At 32.0% G+C, this 10,450-nt stretch overlaps 1 protein-coding gene across 3 annotated transcripts; it reads right to left on the bottom strand.

The window, feature by feature from the left end:
- Positions 1 to 222: 222 nt before the first annotated feature.
- Positions 223 to 4,131, bottom strand: LOC100788099 (rhamnogalacturonan I rhamnosyltransferase 1). 3 transcript variants are annotated; one of them, XM_003554897.5, is made up of 9 exons: positions 3,820 to 4,131; positions 2,964 to 3,335; positions 2,518 to 2,585; positions 2,337 to 2,425; positions 2,051 to 2,216; positions 1,678 to 1,967; positions 1,370 to 1,574; positions 1,127 to 1,284; positions 223 to 766 (listed from the first exon to the last, which is right to left on the bottom strand). In XM_003554897.5, the coding sequence occupies exons 2-9, from the start codon at positions 3,286 to 3,288 to the stop codon at positions 520 to 522; spliced, it is 1,548 nt and encodes a 515-aa protein (XP_003554945.2). In that variant the 5' UTR covers positions 3,289 to 3,335; positions 3,820 to 4,131; the 3' UTR covers positions 223 to 519. The 3 variants fall into 3 exon arrangements, with proteins under 3 accessions (XP_003554945.2, XP_006603936.1, XP_040868880.1); XM_006603873.4 differs by having other exon boundaries at positions 2,964 to 3,390; positions 3,820 to 4,129; XM_041012946.1 differs by lacking the exon at positions 3,820 to 4,131 and having other exon boundaries at positions 2,964 to 3,799.
- Positions 4,132 to 10,450: the final 6,319 nt, after the last annotated feature.

Below are 10,450 nucleotides of genomic sequence, written 5' to 3'. Positions count from 1 at the left end.
CAACGAACTATTTTTCAGTCTTACCACCCCATTTTAGAGTCTTCCCACTTAATCTTATTTTGGTCCACAAACATAATCACAGACAATTATCGTATGCAGCATAAAGCAAATACAATATCTTAATGGACAAGAAGGTTCGAAGAGACTTAAGGGTTGTTCTTTTACATCTTGTATTATTTCAAGGCTCAACTTTGAGTATTATGTGAAGAACCATCTTTGAAATTAGAAAAAGACAAGAGTTATTAGTAATAATATATCTTTTGCTCTTCTTTACACTATGGAAGATATAACTCCACTTTGCTGTTGCTTTACACAAGAACCTGTTCCTCAACACATGAAATTTATCCAATTTATCTTAATGATTCTAGTGAGGAATAGCCACACAATTTCTTGCTTTCATTGAGAACCTAATTCATGTACAGAATGAGGGCCCTCCCCCTGAAGTAAATACCAATTGGCATTGCCTTCTGATGGAGGAAACTGTATCAAGGAGGCACGTGTTAGATGAGATAATTAAGATCATGTGTTGCTGAATGGGTCATCTTGAAATTGCAAACACTCTTGAGGATTCGCATAAAAATAGTCTTCTTCTTTGGGTCTGCCTGGGATGATAACTCTTCTCTTGGGGTTTCCCATCCTATTGGCATGAGATTTCTTCACCATAATGGAAAACTCATCCCAGCTTAATGACCCTTTGGTGTATAGGTCTATGAGGTGCACCAAATGCTTTCTATCAAGCAATATAGTCCTTTTGAAGCCTAAAAATCTGAAGAGCAGAAAGCATGATATTAGAAAAAGTGAAAAGAAAAAGGATGATATCATGCAATCTAAACATGATAGTTTCGGCATCAACAACAAACATTAGAAAGATATAGAGGAGCTTGGTTTGTAAGTGCATTCAGTGACTGAGACAGTGTTGCATGGACAAAATTAAAATTAAATAAATCAAGAGTTTCCCTTCATTATCTGATAGTGATAGCAGTTGCCTAATGGTGAAAAAAAAGCTATCATAGATTTCATTATTCACTAAAGAGTCCAAATGAGATCAACACATCTAGCCATAAATCAAAGGATGAGGAATCACGATGACACATGGAAAAACATCTGGCATTATAGTAATTAATACCTTCGATGGCCTTCCACAACTTTAGCCATGTTGCCATCATATGTTGGAATGAATATATCACTCTCTAGAGACACAAGGTAATCCAGTGCAGCCATTTGTGATGAGTGGTTTTGAAAATACATCAAATCCGAAGGTTCCAACAGAGTTTCCTTCCTCACCTGTTGCAGTTAAACAAATACAGTTTACAAATTACAAATTCGCATATATACATATAGATATATGATTTTGCTACTTTCTACTGACCAAATTAGGAAAAGCTGCTTGCAAACTTGCCATCCTTCTCTGTCCGCCATATATTTCTCCAGCAGCAATATAAATTTGGATATTTTGATCTATGCCTAGAGCTGTCAATATTAGTGTAGTTTCCTCAGGTGTCAAAGGGCATAAGCCATCTTGTCTCTTAAGCTCAGAATTAATGACTTTTTCCTTCCACCAGGGATAAGCATACCTGAAAAATACAATTTTCCAATATTACACTCAAAAGGGTAACTTGAGAAACAAAATTGACACTGTGACACAGATACATTAGGTAGGTTCAGCATTTTACATACCTCATTCTTGTGAGTTCCTCCACCTCCCTGCCGTCACATCCATGAGTACAGCCAGAGAAGGCCAACATGTCCATCTCATATCTAAGATGAAGTACAAGGAAGGGTCCCTTTTCCCTCAAAATTCTGATTATCCTCCTACCAAGTTGCTCTATCTGGGAAGTAAACCTCAGAGCATTAAAATTCACTCGGCATCGCAGCTTTTGAATCTCCAGAGGCAGCCCATTATTCGCAAGTCGAGCATCTGTTCTATTCAGGTGCACAACCTTGTGTTTCAGTAACAGAGGCAGGATCTGTGATAAGCAAATAGGAAAATTAGTTGTATTCAATTAACCAAAAAAATTAATTAAAGGAACCATGTTATCCAAGTAAAGACCTGCTTTTCATAGTAAGAAATATTGGACCAGCTAACTGGAGGCAATGAGTAGAATAATCCTCGTTCAACTCTTCTCTTGGGCCTAGGTGGTAGTTGCTTTAATATTCTAACTTCATCTCTTAAGGATCCAATGAAATTATCTACATCAAATATGTCTTGGAACTCACTGCCACATCAAGGGAACAGGAATAAGGACAACATTTCAATTAAGAAATCAGGATGATAATCATACAATGAAACACCTCCTGAACTGAAATCATGATGTAGCAATAGTAAATGTGCAAACCTTGGATCAGCCCAGAAAGAAGTTTTATCCAGCTCTGGAACTATGAGAGTAACATTTAAATGTCTTGCAATAGCAACCATGTCACATATCTGTACAAGATAAAACAAACTTTTTGAGAAAGACAGAATCAGACATTGAGTGTTAATGCCTACAGTGAATTTAACAAAGCACTGGCACTCACTGCTGCTCGCATTTGGTTGAGTCCTCCATTGCATGAAACTACAAGATAACCATTATTCTTATGAATCCCTGATGAAAAGAATAGTCAAATTCAGCCCACAGTCATAAGTAGTAAAAAAATCTATAGCAAATATATATACAATGCTCACCATCCTTTGTCAAAAAACACAGACCATCTAGCATGGAATTTCCACTTTTTAAGAAATCCTTAACAAGGTTTTAAAAAACAATTCACGGTTGCAATTTTGACCGCAACATCAAGGTTTCTAGGGTGTCTGCGACCATAATTATGGTTGCATTGGCCATATATATCGCAATTTCCCACAATACCAAAAAACACAACAAAACTGAGATTGTGACTGCAGCCACAATTTAAAACCTTAATACTTAATGCTGAAAAGATAGCTACTGAAACTTCAACAATCATATGACAAACGAAGCACTTACTTTTTGGTGGGAGCACAACTCTTGCAGGAACATAAGCGTTTGACATAGGTTGAGATGCATCTTGGTGGCTGAAACAATAAGGCATGCCCTTCAACAACCTTGGTCCCCTCAACTCCCCAATTGCCATCAGCTGAACCACACAAGTCCAAAGTATCACTGTAGTGATGGCACGGGCCATCCACACCTTGATCCCAGGTCTCACAATCAACCTCTTGGACTTGACAATTTCATCACCACCACCCAAAACATTGAACCCCATCTCCATCTCCTCACTGTCACAGTGATCACCTTTTCCATCAGACATCTTTGCCCACCTCAACATCATTGCCTTTTTATATTTCCCCTTCACTTTCCGCTTACACAGTTTACACCCTAATCAGTGGCGTTAGGTTAGCTCCTCAGTCTTCAATCCAAGGCTTAAAAAATACTACAATTACAAGAATGAGAAACAAAATTTTAAAAAAATATCTTAAATTTAGTGATGGTTAATAAATGCCATGAATCAAGGCCAAAACCAATGTTGAGCCCTGAAATTTGGATCTTTCAACTAAGAAATAAATGCTAATTAAAAGAAAAACCATTGACCTCGCAACAGTAATTAAAATCAGATACCAAAGAGAGAAATCATTAAACCCCCACACTCCACCAAACATGGAAATGCTCTGAATTAACTCACGCGACACCATGAAAGTTGAAACCATAAAAACTCATTGAATTTTAAGAATCCATAGCACTAAAAGATTATTAGCATTGTGACTTTCACATAACAATAACAAGTAATACTACAAATACTAAATTACATTCAAGATCATGCAAGTTGCAACCATGAGCTTGGATAGTGAAGATTGAATAATACCCAGAAGCAAAGTTATGAATTTGAATTGAAATTCACTCAAATGGGTCTAATATTCACAGGTTTTCAATCGCATTGCTGTAGTGAATGAATATCAACACATATGAAGAAGAGAAGAAGCTATTTAAAAGTGTGTTTTGAGCTTTGTGATACTTGGAACAACAATGGTGAGGAAAGTGAATTTGCAAAATGGGAAATATAGTTTTCCGGCGGGATTTTCTGGTGAGATTCCGGCGAGGGTCGCCGGAGAAGAGAGGTGGAGAAGGAAAATGGAAAGAGTTGATATAAAAGAGAATAAATGGGAAAAAAAAGAAAGCTATAATTAAGGCGGTAGAGAAGGTCGCATTAGTAAGAGTGGTGTCATGTGGGACCCTTTTTAACTGTAACAAACCCCACTTTCCACCTTTTCTATTTTTTATTTTTTAGAAAATTGTTGATTATTATTCACCCTCTCACGTTATTTCACAGTTTTCTTTTTATTCTTTCTTCTGTATGTCTTGCAGTTAAAAAAAAGAAAAAAAAAATCACTCTTTACTGTTCTGTTTATAGTACGAGAGATAGCTAAGAAATGTGGGAAGAGAAATGCATTGTACTGATTGAAGTTCAAAACAAAAAAAATTAATCGGCCACCTTAATCACAGCATTTGGTTAGGATATCAAGATATTCTCATAAGTTCAACTTTCCATATTTTTATCAGGATTGAATTCAAGTTATTTTTCATTAATTCAGCGTGTATTTTCACTAATTCTATGTGTAATTTTACAAATTCGTTGGGTGTTATCAACTGAACAATATTGTTAAATCTTTTTAGACACAAACTATTCTTCTCTAATTTTTTTTTTTCAAATTTGAATATATTATTTGTTTAAGGCCTGAATAGTGAATATATCATATTTGGGAACTAGTTGTGCATCATATCAATTTAATTAATTACGTCTTGCCTAAACTGATATTCTAGCGGGCATGAATTAAGCAGTTAATGATAAATATTCATATTAACTAGTAAATAAATAAAGAATTAAAATAAAATAATATATGTTATATAATGTAATAAAAATATTTTTTTAATTTATCTAAATATTTAGAATTCATTATTCATGAATTTATACAAATTAATAGTATATTACACTTTTTACTTCTTTATTAATTATTTGATGAAGTTTTAATTAAGGTGAGAAGCTTAATTTGAATATTTAAACCCTCAAAATTATAATTTCAAATGTGAATCAACTTTGATGCAATAAAATACTAATATAAACATGTATTTTAAGATCGATAGAGGTGATAGAAGTATTTATCTTTTAATCAAATAGTCTATTAAGTGGTTCAAAATTTAAATGATTCTTGAGTATGAAATAAATTGTATTAAATTCAACTCATTTAATTTTTTTTGTTACAAAAAAAGTTTTTTCATTATATGATAGTAAATCATTTTTCTTACAAATATCTACTTAATTTATCGTCTTTTATTTTCTTTACATATATAGTAAATTATTCTTATTGGATATGATGGGTTCAATTAGTTTTAAAGTTGTAAGGATTGTTTATAGGCTTTGTCCTGTAGGGTTTTTAATGTCAATTTGGTTCAAGTTTTTTTCTTATAGAAATTAATAATAAGTCCAAATGAAATTATTAAATATCGGTCATTACAATCATTACTAATTTTTGAAATTTCAGAGTAAAATGACTGTATAATATATGTTAGAGACTGACATTATTATTAATTGTTGTTTTATATTTTCAAGAATTATGCTATTTTATAAGATGTAAAATTAAATTAAATTTTTTTACAGTAAAATTAAATTAACTTAAGTGGCTAATTTAATGTATTATTGCTTTTGAATGTAACAGATAACATTTAAAAAAATATAACTCATATATGAATGTTGCTGGCTTGTTACAATTAATCGGTATTCTTTTTTTCGTAAATACATCTTTTTTATCCTTTTTTCCAATTTACATTACTTTACAATTTAATTCTCAATATATATTACTTGAGAACTTTTCTCTCTCTTGTTTTGTTAATTTAAAATATTATAAAATATAAATATTATATTATATAATTTTTTAATTGATTTTACAATTACTTATTTATTAAATTAAATTTTATAATTTTGTTTTTTAATTTTTTTTAAAGAAAATGACATTATTAAATATAATTATTTTTGTTTTATTATTTAATTTACTTAACATATTTTTTAGGAAAATATTTTTATTTAAAATTAGAATTTTCTAATATAATTATATTACTAAATATAATTAGTTTGTTTATGTTATTAGATTTAATTAAAAATAAAAAGAGTTTTTGTTTAACAACTTGACTTAGGGTGCCAGCAAAAAATAATTGCTAATTAAATATTTTTAAAAGATATTTTCAATATATCTTTATTATAAAAATAGCTCATATTTAACCGTTATGAGTATCTTTTGGATATTTTAATCTTTTCTTTTTATATCTGCAAGCCATAAATAATAAAATTATCAAATTCTTATCACTTAAGTAAAAAATAACTGCTAAATAAATATTTTTAAATATATTTTTATTTAAAAATATTTTCAATAAATATGTTTAAAGATATTTTCAATATAGCAGTTAATCTTCTTTGAAATTTTATGTCTATTGTATAAGATAGATGTATCAATTGTTTTTTACTGTGTTTTCTAATTTATTTTAATACTACTAACTAATTTTCTTATTTTTTAATGAACAAACATAACAAAAAAATATCAACGGCACATAAATTTAATTACAAAAGTACATACAAAGTAATTAAAAAATTGTACTCTAATTTTATCCAATTTTTTATTTTTCTTTATCTGTATATTTGTTCTTTAAAAAAATATAAAACAAAATTATAAAATTTAATTTAATAAATAAGTAATTTTAAAACCAATTAAAAAAATTATATAATATAATATTTATATTTTATAATATTTTCAATTAAAGAAAAACAAAAAGGAGAGACAAAGTCTCAACTAGTGTATATTAAGAATTAAATTGCAAAATAGTGTAGACCCAGAAAAAGTAGGAGAGGGAAAATTTATTTACGGACAAAACCGAATTAATCTCTCTAAATGAGACATATTTCATTTTCTTTTACGCCGAGAATATCCAACATATAGTTCTTTTTTTATTATCACCCCTAGCCTCCATAGATAGTCGAAGATAATTAGAGACTAATTTCTTTAATTAAAGATAGCCTAACAACTAACATGCTTAAACAACTTAACCATTTTTTGGATCCACATTTTTCATTTAGTATTTGAATAACAAACTTTATCCTATATATTTTATTGGCTAGACAACGATGAACAACCCCATTCGATTCACATAGCCAATAATAACTAGGCAAATGGACAAAATTGTTTACCTGAGGAATATAACTATTATTGAGGTGAAAATAAGTTATTTATAGGAGGAAAATCGATGGGAAAGAGACAACCAAAATAATATAACTTAGAAGAACATTACTTCATAGAAAAAATAGTCATCCACTGAAAAATAATACACGAATACCTAACAACAATAATTTTATGAAAATGCTTCAGTTTTTTTTAATAAAATAAAAATGGCATGTGCTAATTAAGAACTAACGATCGTAGCTAATAAAATAATCAAGTTAAGTGTATCATAAAAATAGTACTAATGCTAAGGGTTTAGGCGGCGCTATTTTTCTTTTTATTTAGATCGACCAATGTTATTTACTAGTTTAATTCTAACTAGTTATCCCAAACTTCAAAGTGCAGTTATATTAAATAAGGGTGTAAACAGTTTGTTTCAATATGCAAACTTGACCAAAGGATATGTTTAAATTAAGGGAGTGTTAGTTTAATTCGGATGGTTTGGTTTAGTTTCAAAAATGTCTAATCAAATATAGTTCGGGTCTGGTAATTTTTTGTTTGGAAAATCAAAGGAATAAATTAAGATCAAGCACACAAGTGATTATTTTTACATGTCTATATTTTATATTTTTTTAATACATGTATAAATAACATATATCAAATTCTTGTGAAAAAAAAAAACATATATCAAATGATAAAGATTCTTTGAGTTTTAAGAATCCACCATTGCACGGCCAAATCATTTAGAATCTCCACCTTTCCGAAACACATGAGCGAGACGTTAGTGCGATAGATTCGTGATCTTAAAGGCCATTGGCAAGGGTCCTAGAAGAATATATAATTGTTGAGGTTTCTTGGTTTTGGGGTTTTGGTGTAGGAAGGGTGGGATCTGGTGTTGTGGGGTACCATGGAATGAACACTAGTGGTTCAGAAAGTTGGATGGTTGTTTGGTGTTGGCGTCGTCGGTGAGGGAGGAGATGAAGGAAGTAGAGGCGGAGGTGTTTTCTTGGCTTTGGGGTTTGGTGTACAAAGGGTGGGATCTAGTGTTGTGCGATAGCATGAAACACAATGATTTGAAAAGGTTTTGTGTTTGTTGATTTTGGTTGGGAGTTTGGTTGGGAAGAGGGGTGCATCGGAACATTTCACGGTGGAAAAAGCCTCACCAATGACATCATCTACAACGGAAGAAAGAAAAAGTGTCTCATTGGTTGGTTCTCATGGCCTCTGGTGACACCTAAGAGGGAGAGTTTGCCACCAGGAGAAGGCACGACCATGGAACCTTCATTGGCGTCGAACACATTTGTTTATACAAAATGGGTGTGGTCAACATAAAGTACGATTTCAATGGGAGACACTAGATCATTGGTGATGGTGTATGCGGGGGTTTTTGGAGGTGCAACTTGCTGAAAGAATTAAGGCATGGGGACTGGTGGTGGTGGTGGTGGTTGTGTGAGGGTAAATAGTGGTGGGGAAGAAACAGGTGGTTATTCGGGGGACAATAACCAACCTATGAAAAGTAGCATCTATGTTTATGCTTTTGGCAGTGTAGTGGATGGAGAATTTTAGGAAAATAGAACCCTTTTGTGAAAAGAGATGGATGGTTCAGACGAAAAACATATTGAAGCATAGTTTCAAAATTTGAACTTTGGAGTTGATGTAGAGGGATGCATAGTAGTTGTTTAATTTGAAGGGTGTTGGGGACAACGAAATATCTTCATACAAGAGTTGTTTGCAGTAAAGGGTGGTACTTGTTAATGGGCTATGTTACAATAAGGCTCAGGTGCCATATAGTAGCAAAGAGAAGGTATCTATAATCTAGTAGAATTTGACAACCCTTGAGACACTTTTAAAATAAATAAATAAAGATACTCTCGCTTTTGGAGAAAATTATACTATGGAATTTCTTATTCAAAGTAATGTTCACAACCTAAGCAAGAGGGGAGTCCGTCAATGAGACCCCCTATCTCCACTGCTGTTTTGCATTGCAGAAGAAGTGTTGAGTAAAGGAATTTCTTCTCTGGTAGCCTCCAACAGGTTGCTTCCCATGGCCAACCCTAAGCATTTTGCTACTCCAACACATATCTTATACGCTGATGATATTTTTGTGTTTTGGAGGGGAACAAAGAAAAACATTGTTAATTTGATGGATCTTTTTCATTCCAACGGTGAAGTTTCAGGTCAGCTTATTAGCCCGAAAAAGTGTCAATTTTTTCAAGAAGCTTTGTCCACTCAAAGATTGAGGGTGATTAAATATCTATTGGGTTTCTCCATGGGATTTCTTCCTTTCATCTACCTGGGGGTTCCTCTTTTTTTGGGGAAGTTGTGGGTGTGTCATTTTAGGCCCTTTATTGACAGGTAGAAAGCAAAGCTTCACTCTTGGAAGGGATCCATCACTACTAGAAATACGTCTTTCTAAGTCGGTTAAGTAGTATTTTTAACGACGGTTTTTAACCGTCGTAATTGCCGCCGTCGTAAAAGGTAGAATTACTTGAAAGACGGTTTATCAAGAACCGTCGTTGTATGTCTATGCTTTTTACGACGGTTCTTCAAGAACCGTCGTTGTATGTATGTGTTATTTACGATGGTTGTGGATGAACCGTCTTCGTATATGTGCGCTTTTTACGACGGTTTTTAATGAACCGTCTTCGTATATGTGCACTTTTTACGACGGTTGTTCATTAACCGTCTTCGTATGTGCCATGCAAAATGGCTTTTTACAGCAGTTTTGATATAACAGGCGTAGTAAGTGTAATATACTAAGACGGTTGGATTATAACCGTCGTAGTATTACCAATTTTTTTAACTATTTTACGCCAGTTGTGAAGTAACCGACGTAGTAAGGGCAATAGACTAAGACGGTTATAGAATAACCGTCGTAGTATTGTTATTTTTTTTTTTTTGTATATTTTCTTTTTTTTGTTTTTTTTTTAATTTGATAGGAACCAAAACTATCAAATGAAAATGATGCAAGAAATTAATAAGTCTGTCAAAGCAAATTTATACTAGATTTTCATTCTAGAAGATTATATTAAATATTTTTAAAAATAAATTAAATTAAACATTTTATTAGTAATTTAGTCAAATAATAATAGTAATAACAATAAATGGGGATGATCTATTTAACATAAATCCTGTTATGGATGAATTTCTGCAGTCCATAAAAAGTTAAAAAAATGTTCATATCAACAACACTCATAATATGCTACATCTCCATATCAATAGAACCAACATTCCAATCATGCGTGCTAGAATCATCACAAATGCATCATTTGGAAATTAAATAGCACCTGC

Source organism: Glycine max, chromosome 19 (genome assembly GCF_000004515.6).
Source record: "Glycine max cultivar Williams 82 chromosome 19, Glycine_max_v4.0, whole genome shotgun sequence".
Lineage (NCBI taxonomy): Eukaryota > Viridiplantae > Streptophyta > Magnoliopsida > Fabales > Fabaceae > Glycine > Glycine max.
This window is presented reverse-complemented; position numbering and strand designations above follow the sequence as displayed.

Coding starts and splice junctions, on each gene's coding strand:
- LOC100788099 (XM_003554897.5), bottom strand. CDS start 3,288: ATGATGTTGAGGTGGGCAAAGATGTCTGATGGAAAAGGTGATCACTGT. Junction 1,575..1,677: donor GAGGAACTCACAAGAATGAG/GTATGTAAAATG, acceptor TGTATTTTTCAG/GTATGCTTATCCCTGGTGGA. Junction 1,285..1,369: donor AAGCAGCTTTTCCTAATTTG/GTCAGTAGAAAG, acceptor TAACTGCAACAG/GTGAGGAAGGAAACTCTGTT.